The 27,848-nt window shown below is 49.7% G+C and overlaps 1 protein-coding gene across 6 annotated transcripts; it reads right to left on the bottom strand.

Moving 5' to 3' along the window:
• Positions 1–230: 230 nt before the first annotated feature.
• On the bottom strand, positions 231–24,014 carry CSF2RA (colony stimulating factor 2 receptor subunit alpha). 6 transcript variants are annotated; one of them, XR_011998340.1, is made up of 13 exons: positions 23,722–23,867; positions 18,545–18,646; positions 16,159–16,301; positions 14,908–15,031; positions 11,265–11,394; positions 10,994–11,166; positions 8,639–8,772; positions 7,339–7,368; positions 6,389–6,524; positions 4,151–4,247; positions 2,324–3,964; positions 2,116–2,197; positions 231–1,907 (listed from the first exon to the last, which is right to left on the bottom strand). XR_011998340.1 is itself a non-coding variant. In XM_072744933.1 (13 exons), the coding sequence occupies exons 2-13, from the start codon at positions 23,783–23,785 to the stop codon at positions 1,803–1,805; spliced, it is 1,320 nt and encodes a 439-aa protein (XP_072601034.1). In that variant the 5' UTR covers positions 23,786–23,809; positions 23,938–24,014; the 3' UTR covers positions 231–1,802. The 6 variants fall into 6 exon arrangements, 5 of the variants coding, with proteins under 5 accessions (XP_072601034.1, XP_025840394.2, XP_072601036.1 ...); XM_072744933.1 differs by lacking the exon at positions 2,324–3,964 and adding an exon at positions 23,938–24,014 and having other exon boundaries at positions 23,722–23,809; XM_025984609.2 differs by lacking the exon at positions 2,324–3,964.
• Between the last annotated feature and the right edge of the window lie 3,834 nt (positions 24,015–27,848).

Raw genomic sequence — 27,848 nt, 5'->3', positions numbered from 1 at the left:
GTAAAAGTTCAAAGTGCAAGGGGCATAGCTTTGATGCTGTCCATGCTCACAGGAAGGGTCTATTGGAGCCTGCGTGGTGGGGCCGAGCTGGAGCCCCCTAGTAAGCCCTTGGGGGGTCCATGCTGAACAACCAAGAATGTTCAGAGCTGCAGACCAGCCACTGGTAGCTCTAAGACGGCTGTGCTGGAGGATCTGCAGCACAGTAAACACAAAATGCTATAAATCGAGGCTTTTTTTTGGCTTATTTTTTTATTTTGTTTCACTTTTCGTCTCCTGCTGAGCCGGTTGACGGGAGCCCCCGACACCTCTGAAGTCGGGATCAGCAGCTGTGGCATCACTTCAGGACCTGAGTGTACAATTTTGTTCCCTGGAACTCTGTTGGGAGCAAATTGCCGAGTAAAGATTGTAGGGTGTGTGCTAGGCACTCCTCCCACCAGGTGGACCCACCTGGGCACAGAGGAGCCCGTGGGAGGGGACAAGTGGGTGCAGGGGTGCAGGGTGTCGCCTGGGACATCGACACGCATTCCCACTATAAGTGGTTCCATGATTGTCAGCTCACGTGTCCACACAGACGTGTGACAGCCCCCCCCGTTATTCCATCAAACACTCCCCTAATGGTGTTTTCTAGGTGGCACACAAAAAACCGCACAAGCAAAAAAAAAAAAAAAAAAATTAAAAAAAATCGACAAGCAGCCAACGTTAAAAGATACGTCACACTGGGCGTGTGTTGCATCCAATCAGGTGATGATCTCAGGTGCAAACGGAGATTTCCCAGAGAAACAGTTCGGGGTCAGGTGTGCACTGTCACCTGTCACCTGCGTGTCCAGCTGGCCCACCTGCCCTGCAGGCTTCCCGCTGACCAGTCCCAGCACCTCATGAGCCAATTCCCTGAGCTCTCTCTGCAAATCGTCTTCATATGTATGTTTTTGTATATATTTCCTACGTATTTTTCCAAATACGTACCCGTCTGTCTCCCTCTGTGTATGTATATTTTCCGCTCTCTTTTCTCCCTCTATTTCTATTTCTCTAACTACATACGGGTGGGGTGTCTGTATCTACATGTATCTCAATTTCCAGATACATTTTATCCCCCCCCCCCCCCCCCGGAGCTGTGTCCTCATCCTGCAATCCGAGGCCTAGGACACGCTGTCACTGGATTCCAAGACTTTCCGTAGGTCTTGGCGGGACGCGGGCGTGCGGCTCCTCATGGCCCACTTCACTGCCCATGTGGGGCTTGCTTCCTGGCTCGAGGGGACCCGCCTTCAGTGCTTCCCCGTTGGTTAACGTCATGGGGGTGGGCGCGTGGCCTGCGGGGTTTCTGTAGCCGTGTGTCTCGAAGGTCAAGGCGCACAGAGGGTTTCAGGATCCCCGTGAGAAATCCCGTCCCGTCGCTGCTGGTGCCTGCGGATGGAGTTGTCCACATCCTGGTCCACGTGTCACGGTCGGGATAACGTCCCCAAAGACGTCTACATCCCGGTCCCCATGGGGTGCACAGAACAATGTCCGCAAAGATGACAATACCCCGTCCGGCCCCGCTCGAGCCACCGTAATGTAAGGAAGGGGGTCGTTGTTCTTTGGGGAGGGGGTGGCGGAGACGGCGAGAAGCGGGTGCATCCTGGGGTCAGGATCCACGGGCATCCCACGATCCCTCCCACGACAAGTACCTTTACAAAATATCACATTGTTCAAAAGTAAAAAAATAGAACACTATATAAATAAATGCTCAAAGCAATTAAAAAAAAAAAAAAAAAGAACAACCACCCCGCAGGTTCTAGAATGATCCGGGGAGGAAGTGTCCGTGTTCATACGCCGGCCGGGGCCGCTGTGACTGCTGTGACTTCTTCCACCGTCACGATCTCTTCGTTGTCAGCTTTTTGCGGGTCTGAGGCGAACTTCTCCCAGATGACCTAGGGAGGAGAAGGAGGATTCGGGTGTTGGGGTTTCGGGAGCCTCGCGAGTGGGACCTGGCTGGCCACTGGGTATAGATGGGAGCCGGGGCCCGCGGGCGTGGTATCTTAGTAGAGGGCATCTGCGGGACTGCCCATGGGGACGCCCTCGGATGGACACGCAGGAGAGCCCAGGACGCCCCCTCCCCATGCCCCCGCCCTTACCTACCTGGTGGTCAGACGGATGGTTGTCGTTCCATTTGTCTTTGACGTGTGGAATCCGTGGGAAAAGCCTCCGAGATGCGAGGAACCTGGTAAGACAAGAAACGTGTGAAGGAAAGACCCTGAGGACATGGGGACGCGGGACACGTCTCCCCCACCCCCCAGTGACACGCCTCCGGACCGCGTGCTGTAGGACAATTTCACGGGAGACTCACAGCAGGACAAGCCAGCTCTGGGATGATTGAGCAAGTAGCAGAGGCTACAGGAGCACAGAGGGACGCCCGTGACGATCTTTCTAGAACCTGCACTTGGTCCCTTGGGTCCAGAGACGGGAAAGGATGGGACTGGGGGTCGTGGCAGGTCATGGGCAGCCTCCAGAGTCCCTGAGGATCACAACGCGTGTGTCTCCTCCTGCGTCCATGCAACCACCGAGAGCACGCTTCCCGGTCTGGCAGGTTTTCTGTCTACATGCTGCATTTATCGTTTTTTTTTCCCTAACATTTTTACGTAAATGCTAATTTTCACCTAGATTTTACTTAAAGCAGATGTCATGTTTGCCCAACATCAGAGTCTTCCTGCATTTTCAAAGGCACGTTTGCTTTTTTTCTCTTATTTCAGGAAAAGCACCTCCCGTTGCAGGACACCTGGAGTTGCTTCTGCTCAGCTCAGTAGGGGCTTCCCCCCCCAAAAAATATAAATTCCAGTCCTGAGTCCCGGAATCTGGAAACAGGACCTCGTTTGGAAATAGGGTCTTTGCAGATGGAATCATGAGGTCGTCCTGGATGAGGGTGGCCCTACGTCCAATGAGGGGTCCTTGGAAGAGACAGAAGAGGAGACGCAGACACAGAGGATGGAGGCAGAGACCAGAGGGATGCGGCCACAGCCTGGGGACGCCTGGGGCTCCAGACTCTGGAAGAGGCAGGACGGACCCTCCCGGAGCCTCTGCCCTGGACCTTGATGGTCCTGCCCCTCTTGGAGCTCAGATGTCTGGGACAGATTGAAATTCTCATATTTCAAACCATCTGGTTTGTGGTCATTTTTTTCCTGTGGCTGCAGGAAACTCAGACAGCTTCTCATTAAGATAATTGTCCCTGTGCAAGGCATGTGGTCTGTGCCCGTTCCGGCAGCAGGTCACGAGGATGCCCCTGTTCCCCTTTGGCCCCGCGGGTTCAGGGTCCCCGAAGAACGGGGTGGTGCCAAGCTGCCCGTGCATCCAGCAGCCTGGGCGCCATCCTCTCCTTGTGCTTATGCAGCATTCCCATGCGGTTAGCCACACGCGTGTCCATCGTGAGGGAGATACACCCAGGATGCCCTACCAGGGTGCGGGGCCTCGGGGGTGAGCACAGGAGGACATCCAGGGGGTCCCCACATCACGCAGGAGGACCACCAGCTGCAGAAAGTCCCCGTGCTTTGCATAACATCATGCAATCTGCATGCAACGTGCATGCAAGTGGGAATTAATGATTTCATGGATGCACGTTCATTCAGAGGCATTTGCGAGACGCCGCGAGACCCTGCTTGGTGCAGAGATCACACATCGGAAACGACGTGGTAGCCGCCCAGGGAGGAGCCCGCGGAGAGGCTGGCGGTAAGCAGGTACACGGGAAGGTTCAGGCTGGGCTCCCTGGAGGCGTCCAGGAAGGGAGTGGGTCGGGAGCGGGGGGATCCCTGAGTACCCGGTGAGGCTTATCGGGTGGAAATGAATCGCCAGCGGAGGGGTTGGAGGGGAAAGCACTCCACAAAGAGGAAGCTCGCTGCCGTGAGGCTGAGTGCAAGCCCTGTGTAAGCACCGCTGAGCTCGGACGAAGTCCAGTGTGCAGCTGACGTGTGGGGGCCGGACGGGTTGGCTCGGGGGCCTGGAAGCATCCAAGAATGAGTGTCCAGGGCTGCCCATCGTGGGTGAGGACGAGGCCCCCTTCGGCTAGCAGCTAGAGCTCCCCAGACAGACGGCACGCCAGCGGGCGCCCTGAGCCCCATCCAGACATGCACCCCGTCCGTCCTGCCCATTTGCAAGGAAGACGCCAACCCACCACCGGAGTTACCTTTTCAAAAGGCAACCGATGATCAGGGCGGACACAAGGGTCCCCAGGACCACCAGCATGTAGATGTGCACGAGGCTGGCCTCGGGGTCGTCGGAGCCTGCGGAGAGAGGAGGACACACCACAGACCCCTTCAGATGAGCCATCGAAGGACAGACGCTCAGAGCACGAGGGAAATCCTCAGGAAAGTGTTCATCCCGGAACCTTCCCCCAAAGCGCCCTCGGGAGCGCCCAAACCATAACGTGACAGCCCGCTTTAAAACTGGACCCTGAAAAAAAATAACAAAAAAATAAAATAATAAAAAAAAACTGGGGGATCCCTGGGTGGCTCAGCGGTTCGGCACCTGCCTTTGGCTCAGGGCGCGATCCTGCGGTCCCGGGATCGAGTCCCGCATCAGGCTCCTTGCACGGAGCCTGCTTCTCCCTCTGCCTGTGTCTCTGCCTCGTTCTCTCTCTATGTCTATCATGAATAAATAAAATCTTTAAAAAAAATAAAAATAAATAAATAAATAAAAAACTGGATCCTGAAAAATAAAAATAATAAAATAAAAAAATAAAACTGGACCCTGCATACCCCGGGACACCTGGGTGGCTCAGTGGTTGAGCGTCTGCCTTTGGCCCGGGGCATGACCCCAGGATCCCGGATCGAGTCCCGCATTGGGCTCCCTGCATGGAGCCTGCTTCTCCCTCTGCCTGTGTCTCTGCCTCTCATGAATAAGTAAATAAAATCTTTAAACAAATACAAAAAAAAATAATAAAACCAGACCACCCCAAGTTTAATAAATAAATAAATTAATTAATTAATTTTTTAAGAGTTTAAAATTCATAAATGAATTAAAAAATGGACTTTTTAAAAAACACACTTTTTCAGGTGCACAATTTGACCAAAGTTACCTCACAATTAGTATTAGATCTGTCTTTGCTGTCGTTTATCATCTGGATGAGCTCTTTTTACAATTCATTATTTTTGCAACACAGCACGTTGTAGCTGTTACTATGAAAAAATCCAATTTTTAAAAAATCCAATTAAAAACTCCGGTTCCAGAAGGATGATCATAACCATATTGAGAGTCCGGCGTTTTGAGAGTTTTCCATATTAACATATGAAATGTGCCCTCTTATAATAATAATAATTATAATAATAGTAGATTCACTGAAAAAGTGCTCATTCCACGTGATACAGAAGTTTTTTAAAAAATTTTTTTAAAGATTTAGTTTTATTTATTTATGATAGACACAGAGAGAGAGAGAGAGGCAGAGACACAGGCAGAGGGAGAAGCAGGCTCCATGCAGGGAGCCCGACGTGGGACTCGATCCTGGGGCTCCAGGATCATACCCTGGGCCAAAAGCAGGCGCCCAACCGCTGAGCCACCCAGGGATCCCTTAACTTTTTTTATTATTTATTTATTTATTTATTTATTTATTTTTGATACAGAAGTTTTTAATTTCAATGAACACCAATTGACTTATTATTCAATTTTCTTGTTGCTCGCTTTGGAGTCGTAGCTAAGAACCCGCTGTCCCATCCCGGTGGGTACATCGATTGCTTCTCCGTCCCTTCGAACTTATGTTTTACCTCTGGATAAACATTTCACAGGCATTTTATACCCGCCCTTATACAAGTCTTTGATTTTTTTTTTTAAGATTTTTTTTAATTTATTTATTCTTGAGAGATAGAAGGAGAGACAGAGCCAGAGACACAGGCAGAGACACAGGCAGAGGGAGAAGCAGGCTCCATGCACCGGGAGCCCGACGTGGGATTCGATCCCGGGTCCCCAGGATCGCGCCCTGGGCCAAAGGCAGGCGCCGAACCGCTGCGCCACCCAGGGATCCCTAAGTCTTTGATTTTGGATCATGAAAAAGAAAATAGCATGCATCAAATGCTTGCTAAAACACTATGGAAATATCCAGGAGGGAGGAATAGTGCGGAAATGCAGATTTCTTGAGCACCTGGTTGGCTTTTGGTCCAAACCATGCAATTCCTGCAAACTCATAAAGGTTTCAGGGAGGAAGGTGGTGAAAGGTGTAGGTCATTCAGTTCCTTGGAATGAGGATTCCTCCTCCTTAGGAGGAAACACACCCAACTTTGATGCTTAGCAGGTGTTTCTTTGGAAAAAAACCCCCAAAAACCCAGAGCATCGTGGAGACCCGTGCATGGAAACCCTTGTGAGCCTCTGGGGTTGGGGATGGGGATGGGAAGGGGTCAGAGATGAATTCAGGGGATGCTCCGGGGACACATACCGAACTCCACAGGCTGGCTCCAGGAACCCCACCTCTGGATCCGCGCGTCTGAGGTCCGTATTTTCACAGTATGCTTGGCCCTGGGCTCTGGGCTCGGGAAGTTGTGTTTATTTTCCCAATTACCAGACACCTCAATCTTTGGACAAAAGAGAAACTTTGAATGCGGGGCCCCCCGTGTTCGGAAAGGCGGGGATGGGGATGTCTTGTCAGAGGCGGCCGTCTCCCCACTCACCCGCCCCATCCCCACCCTGGGACGGACGACGGAAGCTCGCTCTCGGAAAGCAGAACAGTGACCTCACGGCGTGGAACATCCGTGCCGTCTAGAAATACGTGGTTCATTAAATTAATGCATGTCCGGCATACAGAATAGTTTGCGGGAAAGCTTCAATGAATCAGCATATTGAGGGGGGCCTCTGATGACCACGGGACCCCGCGTGGGGTTCCCGTGCTCGTCAACATAGATGCAGAAAAAAAAAAAAGAAAAAAAGAAAAAAAAAACATAGATGCAGAAATCATTCAGCAGGTACACGTGACACGCGCAGAGCCGCCACCGGGAAATGTCCCAGCGAGGTCATTAATGGGGTAAAAGCTCACCATTGGGCGGAGGAGGATACCCCATAAAGGACTTTGAGGATCGTCCTCTAGGAGGGGTGTGAAGGAAGCCACAGTCTCCTTAAAGCTCAAAGGCGGTTACTCTTGACCAACATGGATGCGTATGACCAGAGTCACTTATTTGAACGAACGGGACCGAGCACGTGTGACCAGATGAGCCCCGTTCCCACAGGCGGACTGTTCCCACCCCTACCTCACTGACGGGACGGTCCTCCCGGGAGCCGCCACCTTCTCATTCACAGCCCACCCCATCCTGGCCACCATGGCGGCCATGTATGCATGGCGGTGTGTCCACGTTACCGTACGGGGTGATATTTTGGGTCCGAGTTCTAACTCACCAGTTGGTTCCCGCTGTGTTCCTTATTTTTCTGGAAAAAAAAAATAGAGTTAGGTTTACTCCTCTCTATTTCGAGGGTTCTTACAGGATGCGTTCATCGTCCCCTCTGAGTGCAGTCAGGGGTAACCCACATCCCCCTTGTCTACACAGGGCCATGTGAAGGGCTGAGCTCCCTCTCTACTACTTTTGCCTCAAGTCACCCAGACAGGGGTGGATGGACTCGAACACCAAGGGAGGATGTGCCCTGATCATGCCTTGTCCTGGAACACCACCTGCTGATGGGTCCAAATAAGAGCAGACATGGAGCAGAGGATCTACAGTGGATCCAGGTGCAGTTGGAGCAGAAGACTCCCTCTTGTCTACACTGAGTCCATGTGGATGTGGAACAGAGTCCTCCTTGTCTACACTGGGTCCAGGTGAATATGGAGCAGAAGGTCTTCCTTGTCTATACTGGGTCCATGTGGATATGAATGACAGGGCTCCCCCTTGTCTACACTGAGTCCATGTGGATGTGGAACAGAGTCTTCCTTGTCTACACTGGCTCCAGGTGAATATGGAGCAGAAGGTCTTCCTTATCTACACTGGATCCATGTGGATATGAATGACAGGGCTCCCCCTTGTCTATACTGAGTCCAGGTGGATGTGGAGGAGAGGGCTCCCCTTTGTCTATACTGGGTCTTGTAGAGGTGGAGCAGAGTGTCCTCCTTGTCTACACTGATTCCAGGTGATCATGAAGCAGAGAATCTCTCTTGTCTACACGGGGTCCATAGATGTAGAGAAGAGGATGCTCCTTGTGTACACCGAATCCGGGTAGATGTGGAGGAGATGGCTCATCCTTGTCTACACTGGGTCTAAGTGGTCAAGGAACAAAGAGTACTCCTTGTCTACACTGGATTTAGGTGGATGTGGAGTTGAGAGTTCCCTTCTCTATGCTGAATCCAGGTGGTCATGGTGCAGAGCCTTCTCCTTGTCTACACTGGGCACAGGTGGGTGTGGAGGAGAGAATCCCTCTTCCTCAGGTGGGATCCAAGTGGACAAGTAGCAGAAGGTCCTGTCTGTCCTCCACCTGCTTGTAGATCCTCTGAAGGTTTTTGGGATCCACCTGGGTGTGTGGCCCCCTTTGTGGGGTTGGCCGTGGTGGTGACCCTCGCGCCCAGGGCATGTCCTGTCCAGCACAGCCGTCCCTGTGTTTGTCCCTGTGCATCACCCAGCCCCGCACGTCTCCACTGATCTGGGTCACGGGGAGGGTTCCCCATTCCTTGTGCGGCACAGTGTCCTGCCTGGGGGCAGAGTCCACTCACCAGTCTCTGGATGTCCAGCTGGTACTTGAACTCCCTGTTGGACAGGGCGTGTCGGGTCACAGGCTTTTCCCACTGGATCAGACAGTGCGACACGTTGCAGTGCACGCTGATGTTGTTGGGCGGGCTGTATATTTCTGTAACGAGAACCCGGGACGCTCCCTGAGCCACCAGGCTGCCACCGGGCCTCAGAGGCCAGACCCAGTTCTGTGGGCTGCACATCGATGGTCAGCTCCCGGGGTCACCTGGAGGCACATGCCGTGGATAGGAGTGTTGCGTCTTGAGGAAGGAGAGGACCGCTGGCTTGTGTGCAGGTTCAGCGGTGTGCACACAGGACCATCTAGCAGGCTGCAGGGAGGGGTTGGGGAACCCAACGTGTGGGAAGGATGGAAATATGGGGACTGGCCAGGGACGGGGCCACCGTGGGGACAGCCGAGGCTGGTTTCCAATGGGGACAGAGCATGCATGTCTGAGAAGACCGGCGGAGCTCCAGGGTCCTTCAACAATGAACGATATCCCATGTGACCCTCTACGGGGGGTTCCACCAATGGTCGGGATGGGCGTTATGGGCATCCTGTGTCTGATCCCACTTAACTAGCGTGCATTCCCATCTCAACCCTGAGAGTGGATCCCGTTACCCAAACCCTTTGAGGGCAACTTGGTTGTAAATCCACATCCCGTGTGTCTGATCCCAATGAACCTTGAAACTGAGTTGCATTTTCACTGGGAAGCACACTCCGGATTTATTTTTTCCTCCCTTGCTCACGGTTGTGATGTGTATTTAGGATTCTGCACCCGGTTCTGATGGATAGATAGGGTCCCTCTTCCCACCACTATGCTATTCTCAGTCTACCTGTTGGGATGTCCTACACGTCAACTGAACCTATCTACCTGGACATGGTGTCAGATCCCACAGAGTAGAGGGTTCAACCCTACAAGGCTGCCCTTCAGGCCCTATATCAGACGCCATTCAGAAATCCAGGTTGTCACCTGTGTTTCTGACCCACCAGCTACAGATATGAGCATCCGACGACCTTCTCCTGGGATCTCATTAATCTTCCAGGGTGACTCACAGAGCCCAGGGAACAAGTCACTCACTAGATCACGGGTTTTTGTCACAGGCTCTAACTCAGGAACAGCCTGGTGAATGGATGTGTGGGGCCAGTTGTAGGGATGGGCGTGGAGCTGCTTCCGTAGCTTCACCAGGTGCACCTCTCTGCCCAAATCTGCATGTTGTCTGCCAACCTATAAGATCTCCAAACCCTGTCATTTTGGGATTTTACAGAAACTTCATGATGTAAACCCAATTGATTAATCATGGCCCGTTGGAGGTTGAGCTCAACCACCAGCCCCTTTTGGGTCACACACTGGACAGGAATGAAAGTTCCAATCCTCTAATCACAGGGTTTGTCCCCCTGGTAACCAGCCCCATCCTTAGGGGCTTTTCAGCGGTCACCTCCTCAACATAACAAAAGGCACATTTACTGCTCTCCACAGGGGAAATTCCCATTTTGGCGGCTGTGTGTCAGGAAGCAGAGACCAAATGTGCATTTCTAATTGCAAGTCACAACAGCAGAGGACTGAAGTTTGAAATAATATTGGGATTTCCTGGGTTAGATAAAAATGTTAGGAACATGCGGATGGAAAAAGAAAGGCAGGGATTCCCTCAGAAGGAGGGTGGCCGTGTTGGGGCTATGGGAGGTTTGTCCAGAAAGGGGGTGTCTCCTGAGCCTGCAGGAAATGCAGGCCCAGGGATGTGGGTGCCCCCCTGCCACCTGGTTGGGTATAGACATCTGGATCTCCGCCAACAGGTGAGCCTGGAGGTGGGAAAGGAGGGTGGCCAATGGCCTGTGAAGCTTCACTGGAGAGTTGGCATTTGTCAACAGGGTTTCCAAAAAAGACAAGAGAAGGCGATGCCTGCTACCACTTGGAGCTGCACAAATGGGCCAGAATTAACCTCCATCTCCTGGTCTGAACATACTCTCTTTTGTCCCGAGGGGCTTCACTGCCCAGATGTGGGCAATACCCCTGCCCGTCTGGGCTGGGGTAGTGCCAAGGCCAGCACTCGGGGACTATGGGGGCGTTGGAAGGACCCTGGCTTCCGTGGTGGTGTGGAGGAGGATCCACCAACAGTGCAGGCACATCTTGTCACCCCGTTTAATTCAGAGTAAAAGGATGGGTTGCACCCTTTACTTGGCTTCCTTCCAAAAGGAAGCAACCATGGCAACACCTTGTTTCTCGGTCTCTGGCCTCCAGAACTTCAAGAGAATACATTTCTCTTCTTCCAAACCTACCGCAAATTCTGTTCGGTTCACCCGTTAAGTATCTCTTTACACCACAGGACGTCCTTGGTCTTACCTATTTTCTTCCAGGACAAAATCGAATCAAAGAACTGGATTCCTGTCCTTTGGCTGGTACCATTCACCAGGAAGTAATTGTAGTACGCTAATCCCGAGAGGTCTTCCAAGTGACATCCCACGTGGGTTCCTGAGTCTTCTAAGTAATGAGGACACTCTCTTTCCCTTCTTTGTCTATAAAATTCCAAAGTGTTTAGAGGATAACTAGGGCTCCCCCTCCACCGCCCAATGTACTTCCCAGGGTTGTCTCCACGATCGAGGTCAATACTTACTTCAAGTCTCGTATGTACAAAAAATATTGCACGTCATCAGGGGCAGCTTGACCCTTTGCCCAAGTGCAGTTCATGAAGTTTGCATTGTAGATAAAACAGGAGAAGTTTTGGGCAGCTGTGCCCTTCCCACCTGAGAAGCCACAAAAACAAAATAATTTGTGGAAGTGGATCATGTGCCTTCACGGTGGGAATCTCTACCAAACATTCAGAGAATAATTAATTCCAATCCTTTTTTCTTTTATATGATGTTATTTATTTATTTGAGAAAAAGAGAGAAAGAGACAATGTGGGCAGAGGGAGATAGAGAAAGAGAATCCCAAGCAGACTCCTGGCTGAGCAGAGAACCTTCTTTGGGGCTTGATCCCAGGACCCTGAGATCAGGACCTGAGCAGAAACCAAGAGTTGGACATTCAACCAACTATGCTCCCCAGGTGCCCCACCAATCTTTCTTAAACTCTTCCAAAAAAATAGAAGAGGGAATACTTTCAAATTCATTTTAGGAGGACAGGATCACCCCCATACCAAGCCCAGACAAAGACATGAGAAAAGAAAATCACATCCCAATATCCTAATAAACGTAGAGGTGAAAATCATGAACAAAATTCTAGCAAGCAAATCTAACAGCATGTTAAAAGGATTGTGTGTCGCCACCAAGTGGAATTTATCCCCGGCATGCAAAGATGGTTCAACACACGCCAATCAATCAGTGTGCTTCATGACTTTAATAGAATGAAATAAAAAATCATGATTGTCTCAGTAGCTATAGAAAACATCTTTCACAAATTTCAGCATCCATTCATCATAAAAATTCTCAGTAAAATAGGTATAGAAGGGCAGCCCGGGTGGCTCAGCAGTTTAGCACCTGCCTTCAGCCCAGGGCATGATCCTGGAGACCCCAGGATCGAGTCCTGTTTTGGGCTCCCAGCATGGAGCCTGCTTCTCCCTCTGCCTGTGTCTCTGCCTCTCTCTCTCTCTGTGTGTGTGTCTTTCATGAATGGATGAATAAAATTTAAAAAAAATAAAATAGGTATAGAAGAAATTTCTATCAACACAATAGTGGACAAATATGGAAAGGCCATAGCTAACATCACACTCAATGGAAAAAAACCTGAAAGCTTACCTTGTAGGGTAAGAAACAAGGCCAAGGTAGGCACTCTCACCACTTCTATTTAACATATATGGGAAGTCCTAACCAGAGAAATTAGACAAGAAAAAGAAAGATATCCAAATTAAAAAAGAGGTAAGATTATTTTCTTTTGATGATAAAATGACCATACGTGTAGAAAAACCTAAAGACTAAACAAAAAGAGACATTGTTACAGCTAATAAAGAATGTAATAAAGTTTCAGGATGCAAAATCAATGTGCAGAAATCAGTGGTATTTGTCTACACTAACAATGACCTGTTCAAAAAAGGAATTAAAAAATAATCCTGGGATACTTGCCTGACTCAGTCAGTAGAGCATGTGACTCTAGATCTTGGGGTTGTGAATTCAAGCCCCACATTGGGTGTACAGATTACTCAAAAATAAAAAAAAAAGGGGGTCCCTGGGTGTCTCAGCGGCTTAGCACCTGCCTTCAGCCCAGGGCGTGACCCTGTTGTCCCGGGATTGAGTCCCACATCAGGCTCCCTGCAGGGAGCCTACTTCTCCCTCTGCCTGTGTCTTTGCCTCTCTCTCTCTCTCTGTGTGTGTGTGTCTCTCATGAATAAATAAATAAAATCTTAAAAATAAATAAAAACAAATAAAATAAAATAAAATAAAGGAATAGTCTTTTTTTGATAGCAACAAAAAAGAATAAAAAAGGAATAAACTTAAACCAAGGAGGTGAAAAACTTGTACACTGACTATTATAAAACATTGAGGAAGGAGATTTAAGAACATAAAGATAAATGGAAAGAGATCCCGTGTTTGTGAACTGGAGTGATTAATAGCGTTAAAATATCCAACCTACCCAAAGTGATCTATAGATCAATGTAATCCCTATCAAAATCCCAATGGCATTCTTTACAGAAATAGGAAGAAGAATCTTAAAATCCATATGGGGCCATGAAAGACTCCAAATAGCCAAAGCAATCTTGAGCAAGAAGGACAAAGCTAGAACCATTACATTTCCTGATCCCAAAATACATTGTAAAGCCACAGTAACCAAAAGAGTATGGTCCTGGCATAAAGATAGACACCATAGATCAATGGGACATAAAAGAACCCAGAAATAAATCCACGGACTTATGGTCAACAAGGTTGACCTTCCACAAGGATGCCAAGAACACACAATGGACAAAGGATTCTCTCTTTGCTAAACGGTGATGGGAAAACTGGACAACCATAAGCAGGAGAATGAAAGAGGATCCTTATCTCGCACTGGGTATGGAAAGCAAGTCAAAATCGATTAAAGATCGAAACACAAAACCTGAAACTGCAAAACGAGTGGAAGAAAACATGGGGGAAAGACTTCTTGGCAATGATTTTTTTGGATATGACGCCACAACCAGAGGCACCAAACCCAAAAATTGACAACTGGGATTACGTCAAACTATAAAGTCTCCACTCAGTGAAGGAAATAATCAACAGAGTGACAAGGTAGCCTATGGAATGGGAGAAAATATCTGCAATCCATATATATATATATACCCAAAATATATAAGGACCTCAAAGAACTCAATAGCAAAAAAACCCAAAGGCCAAAAAAACTCCCCAAAACCCAAACCCCCAAAATTCCAAAGGACTGAATAGTTTTGAATGTCTTCTAAAGAAGAAGTATAGGGGATCCCTGGGTGGCACAGTGGTTTGGCGCCTGCCTTTGGCCCAGGGCACGATCCTGGAGACCCGGGATCGAATCCCACATCGGGCTCCCGGTGCATGGAGCCTGCTTCTCCCTCTGCCTATGTCTCTGCCTCTCTCTCTCTCTCTCTCTCTCTCTCTGTGACTATCATAAATAAAAAAAAATAAAGAAGAAGTACAAATGGCCAATAGCTACATGAAAAGGTGCTCGGCATCACTCATCGTCAAAGAGATGCAAATAGAAACGGCAGCGAGCTATTACCTCACACCTGCTAAATGACTAGTCGAAAAAAGTCAAGAGGTAAATGCTGGTGAAGATGTGGATAAGAGGGAACTTGCGCGCTGTCTGTCATATAAGCTGGTGTGGCCACAGTGGAAAACAGGAGAAATTCCTTTAAATATTCACATTAGAACCCCCGTGTCACCCGGCAATCCCACGTCTGGGCATATTTCCAAAGGAAATGGAATATGGATCCCAAAAAGATATATGCACTCCCGCGGTCGTTGGAGTATTACTCACAATAGCTAACACGTGGCAAATGCAAAGACACAGAGAGTAAATCGTGGTTTCTAGGGGCTGGAGGGAGGGATAACAGCTTAATTGCAGTGATTATTTCTCAACATATATGTATATTAAGGCTTTAATTTAAATATCTTATAAATATACATTAATGTTTTATATACAATAATTTTATATTAGTATATATTAATACATTAATATATAATAATATATTTATATATTATAATTCAATATATTTAATACCTACATGCCAAGGAAATCTCAAAAAAGTTGAGAAAAAGGGAAGGGATCTACCTTGGGGCTAGTGATGTGCAGAAGGATCACTGTGATGTTTCCCCTACCTGGGTTAGTGTAGACCAGTGTTTCTGGAATCGGTCTTTGGACGCTATTTACTTTAACCATGAACGTGACTCCCTCATGGAGAGAATAATCCGGAAACTTGCAGTGACATTCATTCTCCTTGAGCTAAAAAGACGCAACCAGCCAGGGCATTAGGAAACTTTTTTTTTTCTTTTCTTTTCCTCTCCACGCTGTTTGCTCTTCCACTGGCCCTGTGATGCCACCACCACCCACATACGTTGTCTGGGTGGATGTCGGCGTGCCCTGGTGAAGGTGGGACCTTGCCTCAGTGGTCTACAGCATTTAGGAGGCCAGAATAGAGGTCCCATTGCAGGGTGCCCTCAGTCGCTAGGGGTTTCGTTAAAATGCAGACTCCGGTGCAGCGAGTTCCAGGTGGGACCAGGAAGATTCTACATTTGTAACAAAGCTCCCAGGTGATGCTGATGGATCACAACTCTGAGCAGCGAGATCTCTCCCCACTTGAGACATTACGGAGCTTACCGGACCGTCTTTTAGTTTATTCCATTTTCTTGTCCTATCATTTTTCTCCCACAGAAATGTTTACATTGTATCCAGTCATTTGGTTACTTTGTTTCCATCAAACACCTAGAACCCACACGATTTCTTTCTCTTGGGATTAAATCTGACCAGTGGCTGATTTTTGATGGATCAACCGAGCAAAAGGCTACTGTTTCTGTTGGCAGGAGGGCGTTTTTCCTGTGCAACATCCCCCGAAGGGACACAGAAGCCTGAAAGTCACAGAACAAGCCGCTCATCCTCCCCAGGATGCCTGTTGTGGGAAATCCTGCCTCCCTGAAAGAGATCCCTGGAAATTCTGGGAGCATTCGGGTGCCTGATTGAAATCTACCTGTGTTGCCCTGGATCCCCCGTCCCACCAGTCTACCCCATTTTTCCCTTCTTTAGGTGGTTGAGCATCCCCGAGGGTCCCACCCTACAACCTGTGCCGTGTCTGAACTCGTAGGAGCTTTGGGCTGTGGCTCCTTCCTCGGGAGCCCTGAACTCCTTTTCCTTTTGGGATAAGACGTTTTCCTCAGTCCCCCAGAGAATCAGGCCATCAGGCATGTCTTGACCACAGGCCAGCGCTAACTTCCCCGGTTCACCTAGAAGCATGGCCTCTAGATGTGTCCCAGATGTCACACGCATGGTCCCCATTCCCGCCTATCGCTGCTTTGTTTCTACAGTGATGAGAGCTTTGTAAAGGATGACGATCGTCCGTATCAAATCCATCTTACCATTATTTCGATTGGCCCTTTCTCCTTGTGGACCATCACGCACTCGAGGTACGTAGTGTTTTCCTTGCAGTCCCAGCTCAATTCCATTCTCCTCGAGTCAAACTTCATGTTTAGACTGGGGAATCCTTCCACGGTTGTAAGATCTGAAGGACGGGACCACCAGATTAAAAGATTATCGCTTTCCCATCTCTACCCACTGCCTCTTGACCCATCCCATGTCTCATAAGCAAAATTCAAGGCTGGGACAGGCTGTCCCTTACCCCTGTCCCCCTAGGTGTTCCCTCTACGTGAGGATGCCTACCAGGCAAGTACTCCAAGACCGACCGAGTGAGAGCAGACGGAGGCTATTTATTCAGAGCTTGCTATGGTAAGGAAGTCGGCCATCACTGGCATTCGTCAGAGACTCAAGGGTGGACAAGGCAACGGGCAAGTCTCATAGTGGACAAAAGGTACCTTTCGGTTGTGCCCTGAGCAGAGGCTATGGGTGTGGGGACGATGCAGGTGGCTCACTACCAGTAGGGCATCCCATGGGATTGGTTAGGGGACCATGCCTGGCTCTCGGGTTGGTCCTATATAGGAAGTGGGGTCAAAACATAGGGAAGCCATTAGTTACTGATCAAGTCTGGTCCACTGGGGGCTGGTTGCTCCAGAAGTGATCTTTTAACTCCTTGGATTGTCATGGGGACGGACATCTGGCTCCTTGCACGACTGATTTGGAGACAGCAGGCTGGCTTTCTGGGCTGGTCCCCATAGATGAGGCTGGTCCCCTGGCAGCTCACGGGCCAGGTTCTGTTCTTAAAGATGCTCTGCCCATTGTCCATTTGTATTTTAAGTCTCTCAGCATGTACGGCCTCTGTGCTGGATGCCTCATACCCACATCCTCCTTTATTCCAGGTGCCACCCCACCTCCCCCAACACAGGGACCACCTCTCTCCAGGTCTCCAGGGCCTGCAAATAAGTCACTTATCTCCTGAGTTTCTTGACCCTCCTCCCTCCCTGGCATGTCCTCGGCTTCCTGCAGACTTCTCCTACCTTCCCAGCCCAAGACAACAATGACTGTCCATCCACAACAGTTCTATGGATCTTGGTCTTAGCCTGTGGGTCCTACAAGAGTTTCATATGCCCCCAAGGTCATACCCAACCAAGGAAGTCTTCAAAGGTCAACAGAAATCTGATGACATGGATGCATGCAGGGCACATCCCCTCCTTGGACTGAGCCAGCTCTTGCACATCCCTGGACCCGTGGACTCTTGAGTTAGGAGAGTCCATCAGTTCCATACACAACCCTCAGGAGAAAGGCCAGGCTGGACTGCACGGATTTTGTGAAAGTACATGAAGATTCCCACAGGCCTTCTGTGTGGAGGATGGGGAGACAGCCATCCCCACAGTTCCCTTATCTCCTTTCTTGGGGCAGCAAAGACGTTGTGTTGACACCGTCCATACTTTAAAAACAGAGCCCCTTTTAGAAACACAGACGTGGGTCTGAGTCCCCTCTCTGTCTGTACCGGCTGTGTCACTTCCAGCACGTTGCCTAACGTCTCTGTTCCCTGGTTTCCATTCTCACCGAATTGAGCAATGACATCTCTGACCTCAAGAGGTTGGTTCAATGCAAAAGCAATTTGCGACTCAGCAGCTCTTGGGGCTCCTAGCCCTGGGGAGTGGTCCCTGAGAACATCCCTTGGGGAAGAATGGGAGTTATTGGTGTCCTTACCCGGTCCCCCATGAACTCTCCTGACCGGTGTCTTCTGACACTGTACATTTCACCTGGAGGAGGGCAGCATTCTTTAACTTCTGACCATCCACCAGTGTCCCTATTCCTCAGCCCTCTGGCCAGCACCATTTTCTTACCAATGCCCCAGTGACCCCATATCCCTCCCAGTGATCCTCACCATATACACCTAAAACCAGAGTATGTTCACCTTTAATCCTTCCTAAAATGGTGATACGTGGCCTGATAATCAACATCCAGCTACTGCAGGCAGACAGCTACTAGTCAGTTGATGTTGATGTTGCCACCTGCTACGGCGGGGAGAGGGGGCTCACCTTGCTTCCTCTGTCCACCTGTTTAAGTCAGGATGTTACAACTCCCTGCAGAAAAGTCCCTGCCAGGGTGAGACCCCCCCCCCCAATGTCCCACTGTCCAGAATTAGGGTTGATGAGCCACATTTTGCAGCTCTGGTGCGTGACCATATCATAAGGCAGGATTAGGAAGGGCCTTTTAGAACGGGGCAAGAAAACACTTTAGCATCTGGCGTTGTGTCACTTGACTGACCAACACATGCGACGATGGGTTGAGGTTGGACTCGGCCATCAGGATGTATCCCAAGACACACAGGATGTAGAAATGAGACAGTCGGAGAAGGGTCAGACAGGTTCACACACTTACCCTGGTGCCCTAGAGTCTGGAGGATGACTGGGTCCAATAGCATGCAGAGCAGGACAGTTGTGGCCACGAGTCTCGTGGGACGGCCTGAGGGATGAGGAAGCCCTGTAGGTACAGTCACGTTTTAAAGAAATCAGCTCTCATGGGAGTTTTCGGGAGGGGGACTCAGCAGGGTTTCCTCGGGGAGATGCTCTGCAGGAAGACATAGGACCATCCCCAGCCTGATGGTCAGCCTGCTGGCCTGGCCAGCTAGGGGGTCACTGCTGGCTACAGAGGGTCTACAGGCTGCAACCAGCCTCGGGGCGGGGGGCAGGGACAGGACCAAGGGCACAAGCTCACCAAGCCCTTCCAATTCCAATTCCACCTGCAGAGAATGGCCGGGCCCGTCCACCTCCTCCGGAGCCCACATAACACACAAAACAGGAACCGGCTCGCTGACTTCTCTTTTCTCCAGGATCAACTTCCTGAGAGAGGCGGTTGCAAAACCATCTCCCACATGTGTGGGGAAATACTACCACTGCCCGGCGAATCTACTCTACAGATCCACCCACCTGCTTTACATCCAGCTTGACTCATCGTTCGGATGAGCCTCGAAGCCATGGCTGACACCTAATAGTGATTTTAGCTTTTGGGCGAATATTACGTCCACTTTCATAAATTTCTCATTGTTCTGGCTTTCTCTTTTTTCTTGTTTGTATAATTTAAATTTTAAAATTCTTGTTTAAAATATTTTAATGTGAGGGGGACGCCTGGGTGGCTCAGTGGTTGAGCGTCTGCCTTTGGCTCAGGGCGTGATCCTGGAGTCCCGGGATCGAGTCCCATGTTGGGCTCCTTGCATGGAGCCTGCTTGTCCCTCTATGTCTCTGCCTCTCTCTGTGTGTCTCTCATGAATAAATAAATAAAATCTTCAAAAACATAAAAAAATATTTTAATGTGAGGGATGCCCGGGAGGTTCAGCAGTTAAGCGTCTGCCTTTGGCTCAGGGTGTGATTCTGGAGACCCAGGATCGAGTCCCACATCAGGCTCCCAGCATGGAGCCTGCTTCTCCCTCTACCTGTGTCTCTGCCTCTCTCTGTGTGTGTCTCCCATGAATGAATAAATATAATATTTTACAAAATATATGAATAAATAAAATACTTTAATGTGAATATAATTGACACATGCTCTGAGTGTTTTTAGAATGGATTTTTGGGTAGTAGAAAAAGAAATGATAGGCCAGGTTTCCATTATGACAATAACAGGTTTTTTTTTTTAAGTTTTTCCTTTATTTAAAAAACTTGAGTTTTGCAACAATCAAAAAGGGTATGTTTTAAAAAAAGAGGAAAAGGAAAAGGGGTAAGTGACAGAGGGACATGGAGGATGTTTCAATACGTTTACTAAATGAAAGAAGCTGGTCTGAAAATGCTACATCCTGTTTGATTCAAACATTACAACATTCTGATAGAGGGAAAACTATGGAGACAGAAAAAAAAATCAGTGAAAAACCAGGGTTTGGGGAAGGGACAGGATGAGTAGGGAGGGCACAGGGGATTTTTAGGGCAGTGAAACTACTCTGTATCATACTATTATTCTGGATATATGTCATTATACATCTGTCCAAACCCATAGAATGTCCAACACCAAGAGTGACTGTAATGTAAACTGTGGGCTTTAATCAACAATAATGTATCAATATTGGCCCATCAATGATAATAGACGGCCCCACTGATGCCAAATATTCATAATAGTGTAGACTGGGTCAAAGGGGAAGTGCATACATAGGGATCCCCTGTACTTTCCACTTAAATTCGTCTGTAAATCTAAAACTGCTCTCAAAAAAAACAAAGTCTATTAAAAACTTTTTAAACACATAAGTACAGAAGCGAAGGGCTGTGGTCCCACAAAGCTGCACTCAACAGAGAACACCTGATGCTCTGCTTGTGTTTGGGGTGGCATCCTGGGGGCTGCCCACCACTGCCCTGGGGGCATTTTTGCTGGTGCTTGTTCTTTGGCTGACTGGTAGTGGGGGTCCTACGTCTCTACGTAGTTCTCTCCCTCTCGGCCACTAACCGCCTCTGCTGCTCTTCATCTCTGTGTTCCCTGTGACCTCATCCTTTTAGGGCCTTGTCTTTTCTTGGAGGTTCCTTTCTCTCTCTTTTATGGTGCACAATCGTGCTTTCTGTAATTTCCTTGGGTTTATAGAGTCTGTCCGTCTAAACACTGCCTCTTTTTTCTTGGTGTATTAGCTTCCTGGGGGCTGATGGAACAAATGACCACAAATTTCCTCCCTCCCTCCCTCCCTCCCTCCTTCCTTCCTTCCTTCCTTCCTTCCTTCCTTCCTTCCTTCCTTCCTTCCTTCCCTCTTTCTTTTTTTCCTGTTTCTCTTCCCTCCTTTGTACTTTCCTTCCCTTTTTCCCTCCTTCCTCCCCTTCTTCTTTCCTTCTCCTTTGTCTTCCCTCTCTCCTTCCTTACCTCCTCCTCTCCTTCCTTCTTTTTTCTTTCCTTTCTCTATTTTCCTTCCCTCCTTCTTTCCTTTTCAATTTCCTTCCTTCCTTCCTTCCTTCCTTCCTTCCTTCCTTCCTTCCTTCCTTCCTCCTCTCTTCCTCCCCTTCCTCCTCCCTCCCTCCTCCTTCTCAGACCTTTCTCTCAGCAATTCCTCCCCTATTTCATCCTGTCCAGTGTCTGCTTCTTGGAGACCCAGTCATCACACTCCTGACATTACCCCCCCACCCCTGCCACGACACCTGGACCTCCATGTCCTCGCCTCCCAGCTGGCACCTGTCTTCACAGACTGTCTTTTTCTCCCCTCGGACTCCTCTCCAGCCCAGCTCCTATCAAGGACACAGCATCTCCCTCCCACATGTGGCCAGTTCAGCACATTTGGGCTCCTCCTCTCCTTGATGTGCAGCCCCACCCAGGGAGCTCCTCTCCCTCTGTAGGATCCCTTACCTCACGGATCCTTACCCCTGCATACGTCTGAGCTGTGAGGCTCATTCTCTACATTCCCCAACAACCTGCCTCCTTTCCACCCACCCTGTGCCGTTCATGGGTCACCTGTCTATTGACGGTCGACTGGCTTGTGTAGATGCCACAGCCTCTTTGCCTCCTGCACCTGCACCAGCTTCTCAGCCTTCCCAACGATGCAGAGTCCAGCCAGCTCCCCCAAGCCAGGTGTGCACGTCTGTTCCTGAGTGCACCTGTAGAGCAGCACCCAGCCTCGCGTCCTGTCTCCTAACCTCCTGGAGCCCACTCCCTCCTAGGGCACCACCCTTGCTATAAAAGAGGAAAGAAATAAGAATCTCAGACCAGACCTGTCCCAACTTCCCTGCCTCCCACACACCTTTTACTCCAGCGCTATAAGGAAGTTCCCAGCTTCCTCCATCTACGAGCTAGACCCTGCTCCACCCAACCCTTCTCTGTGTCGTGTCTGGGGTTCTTGGCCCTGAGGGGGGTGATGCCCTCCATAGTGCACCCAAGGGGCTCTCAGGGTGGACCCTTCCTTGGTCGTGGCTGACCCTACCATTGCCTTTCGCTATTCCTGCCTCGTCTCTGCCCTGATTTTCACACCTGCAGTCTGTGTGAACACCCTGGCTTCTTTGAGCGGAGCTGTCCTTAATCAGGAAGGGGAGGTGCAGTGCAGCAGGGCATGGAGGGGTTTCATTCCACTCACCACCCCCACACCCCACCGCAAGCTTCTTGAATCTGCTTTTCTCCTCATTTTTTCAAGCCTCCCATAGTACCTGCTTTGCGACTGTTACATGAAGCTGGTGCCTGTGCATGCACACCCCAACCCATGCCCCACAGGGAATCTGCATGGAAATACACCCTGAGCTGGACAGTTCCCCATTCCGCTTCCTCTAAACTGAACTCCTCTCGCTTCTCTTTGTTCTCTTTGCTCATCGTGATGGAGCAAAAGCAAACTTCTGTAAACTTGACTTTTAAAAAAACCCTCAAAAAACAAGCAACAAACGTTATCACCTACCCAACGGTGATATGCAAGGTGATCTAGCAAGGGCTGCTGTTTTAATAAGCTGGTGAGTCATAACCTGGGGCTCTCGGCCAAGGGTGAGGACAAACCCTGCGGAGGATAATTTGGGGGCCGCGTGAAGTAACTGGCGCCGTGATTTCTCCATCGCCTGGGCATACCAAGCATAGGCATGTTCCACCCGGCTCCTAGTTTCCCGCTCACACCCATCCTAGGGAGGATTTCCTAGTATCCTCATGTAAGTGGATGAGAAACTGAAGCCCGTGGAGATTTTTAAGACCGGGGGCAAAATCCACCCTTTTAAAGGGTACAACTCCCCAGCACTTAGCACTGGGGAGTGTTCAGCCATCACCTCTACCTGAGCCAGGACATTCTCATCCCTCCCAAAGGAGGACCCCAACCCCAAGAAACCAACACTCTGCAGTCTTCCCTCCCACTCTGCAGAGTTGCTTGAGCCTCTTGTTTCATATGAATGAAAACTCAGACGTTACTTTGCTCTTTTTTTGTCCACTGACTACCCACTTTCCCTTCTTCTTTCGGTTTTCTCCAGACAGGGTTTTCTTCCCCTTTATCTCCTCCTAAGACCTCCACAGATACCGGCTCCATCTGTCATTGGGGTCAGATCAGAGACTGGGGCAGTGCATGTGCTCCCAGCCTGTGGGCATCCCTGGGGTGAACCTGGATGTTGACCTCCCTGTAGTCGGGGGCTTGGGTGGTGGGTGGATGCAACCCATCACCACGCATGGGCAAGACAAGGAGTGAAATGCAGTGGTCCCCAAAGACACCTGTGGTCCAGGATGGCCAGCAGCTCTGCACTTGTTGCCGGGGGCTTTGACACAAGCCACTGCCAACAAAGTGCCTCCCCAGGATCCAGGGACCACCGCTTCCCTGTGTGGATGACCACCTGCATCCAAGACTCTGGAGTAATCCATAGCGGCTTCTAACACTCACGCAGAGTTGCATGAGGGGCTTAGCCTGCTCCCAGTGCAAGTTGGTCAATCCCTGGCGCTATTTCAGACCTTCTAACACAGTGCCCATGTGCTGTTGGAGTTACCCCGCCTCCCTGTTGGGCACCTTCATTTGGAGATTCCCAGCTCCCACCCCTGGGTGCCCCCTGACTTTCCCAGGAGCTGCCAGCAGCAGCAACAGGAGGAGGAACAGGTACCCTAGTGACAGGGTACGTTTGAGGGTCAGAGAAGAAAGGGAGCGACCTTACCCCACTGCACCAGGCTCCGCTCTGGCCACCTGTTTGCTTCCTCGGTTTCCTGGCGCTCCGACATCTGGTTGTTGTCTTGGACAGCTCTCTGCTGGGTCAGAAAGTGAGCACACTGATTGCATTGCAGAGACATTTCAACCCGAGACTTCCCCTTTCTCCTTAGCGCCCTCCCCCTTCCGGTGATGTTTTTTCGTTGTATATATATGATTAAGAAACCTGTGAACGGTGGGTAAGTTCATCAGCCTCTTAGGTCTCTGAAGACAGCTGATCAGGGGTGTGACGGCCACACAAGTGAGCAGGATATGCGTCCCCGGCTCCCCGTCCTCAAGTAGCCACGCCCCTTCAGCATTCATGTGCACAAGCACATCTTCCCAAGGTCAATCTGATGGGTCGTTGACTCTGCCCAGGATGGCAGGAGTTGCTGGCTTTTGCCATGGACTGAGTTCTGTGCCATTCAATTCATCAGACGTTTATTGAGCGCCCTTATTGGTTAGAACCTAGGGGAGTGGGTAGGAAGCAGGTTTGCAGCTCGTGGCAGGACAAGGCTAAGCAGAAGGGCCATGGGGGCTGGCGACACAAAGACAGCATCGAATATCTCCAATGTAGGGCCTTTGGGTGAGGAGATGAACAACAGTGGGATGAAGAGTGAGCAACGTTTCATCTGGACAAGGACACACTAACTCCTGGTGGGATGCAGATACAGGGCTGGTGATCATGGTCAGCTGAACGTCACAGGGAGTGGGTGACATCGTGTCATGGATGGGGACTGGCTGTGAAGGTCACCTCTCGGCAGTCATGAGGTGCAATGGGCCAGCTCTCCTCAGGTGTATCTCTGTCGATGACACTGTGAATGTCTCTGCCAGGAGCCCTTCCTCGTTTGTGGTCTTGGAAGCCGAGGAGCAGAAGAAGCAGCGGTCGAGAGACGATTGTGAGGAGCACAATGGCCAGAAGAGAAACGAAAAACAAAACTGGAGGCACCCACGTTCACTGCAGAAATGGCAGCAATGGTGATGCTGCGTCTGAGTTGGGCAAATAGGAGGAGCTGGCAAAGGGAGTGGAGCCGGGGGAGGAGATGCCATGCTCAGTCTTGCCATGTTCAAGCGGCTTCTCCGTGGAGACAGGATGTGGAGGCGTCGAGCAGGGAGTTGGATGCAGGGGTCAGAATCAAGGGAGAGATTTGAAGAACTCAGTGGAGGATGTTCCACTGAGGATCTTCCCTGGTGGGAGGAATGTTCCAGATTCTTACGCCACTTGAGTCCCTGAAGCTTGAAAAATCTCACAACACGCCTCCAAGGTAAAGAGTTAATTCAGCAGACCTGGATTGTCTACACTTGCCCCTTCCAAACTAAGGTCTAGCCATTGACCAGCTCCTGGAAGGAGGCTTGCATATGAGCCCGTGAAATGTCCTACCTGATAAGAGCGTCTTTGTTTGCCTGGAGCCATGGCATGTAGTTTAGATGCTACAGTGAGATTTAGGATGGAGCTTTGGGCCATGCCATACTCGGCCGTGTAGAAAGGCCAGTGAAGGAATAACTCAGGTCAGCCATGTGGACGCTCCATGCTAAGTGACTGACTCCAAGAAAACTCCTGGACGCCAAGGCCTGGTGAACATTCCTGGTTGGCAATACGTCATGCATGTTGCCACACGCAGTCATTGGAAGAGTTAAGTAGCATCCACAGGTCCATGGGGAGAGGACACCTGGAAACTCATGCCTCGTCTCTCTTGGACTCTGCCCCAAGCAGCTTCAGATTTCACTGATTTTCATCTGTATCCTTTTGTTGTACTAAACCAAAGCCATGAGTGTAAGAGCTTTCTGGAGTTCTGTGAGTCCTTCTACTGAATCGGTGAACCCGATGAGGGTGTCAGGGACCCAGACATGATACCCCTACACCGTCATGAAGATGAAGGCCGCTGTCTCTGGCTGAGCATGACACACACAGAAGAAGCTTAACAAGTATTGGCGTGAAGGAGTGACAGCATGATGTTTCTTAGGACCCCTTTGTTCTACCTTTTCTTCAAGCGCTTTTGCCTTTTTAGATCTGCTCCAAGTTCCCACCAAGATGCGGAGAAGGAGAAGGAGAGTGAAGGGAACCTGTGTGGCTTACAAGGGTCCTGTGGGACCGCCTGGGGAGAGCATAGAGACCAAGCAGGGGGACTGGAGGCCAGGTCAATCACAGTGACCACACACATACTAGGCTGCTGGATGCTCTGTAAGTATAACAAAATACACTACGGTATTCTTGTTTCCTCTTTCTCTATTTGGGACTTGGATTTTCAACTGACACAATAGATTTTAACTTTTGTTAAAGGTTAAGTTTAAAAAAAAAAAAAAAAAGGTTAAGTTTAAGCTTGGCTGTAGGTTGCATTCTGAGAATTAAATGTGGAAGTAGGTTGGCACACCATGGTCTTCTAGGAACTCCCAAAGAGAAGATGAAGCGTTCCCTACAGATACAACCCTCCTCCACATTGTTGCTCCAGACAGATGGATGTACTGGGCTGGATGTCCCCCAGGGCCCCGTGGCAGGTCACCATGGGTGGCATTGCTGGAAAGTCAGTGCCTGTCATTTACTCTGAGGAGCTCATTTGTGCCTGGGATGTGCAGGTGGAGACTTGGAGGCTGTGTTTGTCTCTGTAGTTGACAGTCAATGACTCATTTCTAGACTATCCATGGTCTTCATAGCCTCTTATTCCATCTGGGATGAATATGGGCTGAAGTGTGCAGGAAAAGAAATTTATGGGGAAGAATTTATGGGGAATTTCCTTCTCCTGAAAGGAAAAATAAGATAGTTCATCAACAATCCATCCGTCCATCAGTGATAATGATAATGGTGATGGCAATAATGGTGATGTGGTGATGGTGATGATGATGGTGATGATGATGGTGATGATGGAGATGATATGATGGTGATGATGATGGTGATGATGATGGTGATGATGGAGATGATATGATGATGATCACAATGGTGGTGAAGATAATGGTGAAGATGATGGTGATGGCCATGATGATGGCGATAACGTTGGTGATGATTGTGTTGATAAAGACGATGGTAATGGTGATGGTGATGATGGTGGTGATGATGTAGCAACCTTGTTAACCACCAAACAAACAAAATCCTTACACGGTGACTCTCATGCCCCATGCTCTGGGCCAAGTTCTAGGACTACAAATTTAGTACACAATCTGTATCAGTCAGGGTTCTCCACAGAAACAGAACTCATAGGGTGTGTGTGTGTGTGTGTGTGTGTGTGTGTGTGTGTGTTTAAAGAAAATATTTACTTTAAGGAATTGGCTCAGGGGATTGTGGAGGTTGACAAGTCCAAAAATCTGTGGGTGTAGACCAGCAGGATGTAGACCCAGGGAAGAGTTGACGGCTCAGCTCTAGTCTGAAGACCATCTAGAAGGAGAATTCATTCTCGTAGTATTCGATTTGGAGTATGCAATGGTGGTATTTTGTCTTCTCAGGTTGGCTTCCGTGGGGGCAGTGAGGGGGCTTCCAGAAACCCTCAAGGCACCAGGCTCCCTTGGTTATATGAGCAAAGAAGAGAGAAAGAGGACAGGTGTGTCTTCCCATGATGGTGGCTCAGGGACGGAGGGCACACTGGCCAGTCGGTTGGAATCACCCTCAATGTCCGTCACACAGAGCCAACTGAACACAGAGAGCTCTGTTAGGGCCATAAAGTGAGGCAGGGACACTACCAGCTGTGTTTGTGGGGAAATCGACGACAGTGTGGTGTGTACCAATGGGAGCTACGTGAAATTCTCAAATTTGTGTGTGCACTGAGTCCCCGGGGAGCTTTGTTCACAGGTGCTGACGTAGCAGGTCCAGGTGGGCCAAATTCAGACCCTCGCTGATGATCAAGCTCCGACGCCCTGCCACGGCCTCTCAGGGAGGAAGGACAAGGCTGCACGTCAGGCTGTGGTGGTGGGAGTCGGGGAGGGGAGAAGGTGAACCAAGGGGGTCCCCATGAGAATGAGTGTCATGACTCAAGATAGGTGGACACTCACCTAGGGGCAGAGAGGGAAGCCTGAAGATGGGAGTTTGAGCCATAGATGGCAGGAACATGATGCCCGGGATACAGGGGAACGGAAGGAACGTCGGGAGAGAGTGTGTCCTCAAGAGCCGGG

Source organism: Vulpes vulpes, chromosome X, assembly GCF_048418805.1.
Source record: "Vulpes vulpes isolate BD-2025 chromosome X, VulVul3, whole genome shotgun sequence".
Classification (NCBI taxonomy): Eukaryota; Metazoa; Chordata; class Mammalia; order Carnivora; family Canidae; genus Vulpes; species Vulpes vulpes.
Note: the sequence above shows the minus strand (reverse complement) of the source record. Positions and strands in the feature narration are given on the sequence as shown.

Excerpts from the sequence above, each read along its gene's own strand:
- CSF2RA (XM_072744932.1), bottom strand. The coding sequence starts at position 23,785 with ATGTCGGAGCGCCAGGAAACCGAGGAAGCAAACAGGTGGCCAGAGCGG. Across the intron at positions 16,302-18,544 it reads CCAGACTCTAGGGCACCAGG|ATCTTACAACCGTGGAAGGA; the intron begins GTAAGTGTGTGA and ends CCCGTCCTTCAG. Across the intron at positions 11,395-14,907 it reads ACTGGTCTACACTAACCCAG|GTGGGAAGGGCACAGCTGCC; the intron begins GTAGGGGAAACA and ends GTGGCTTCTCAG.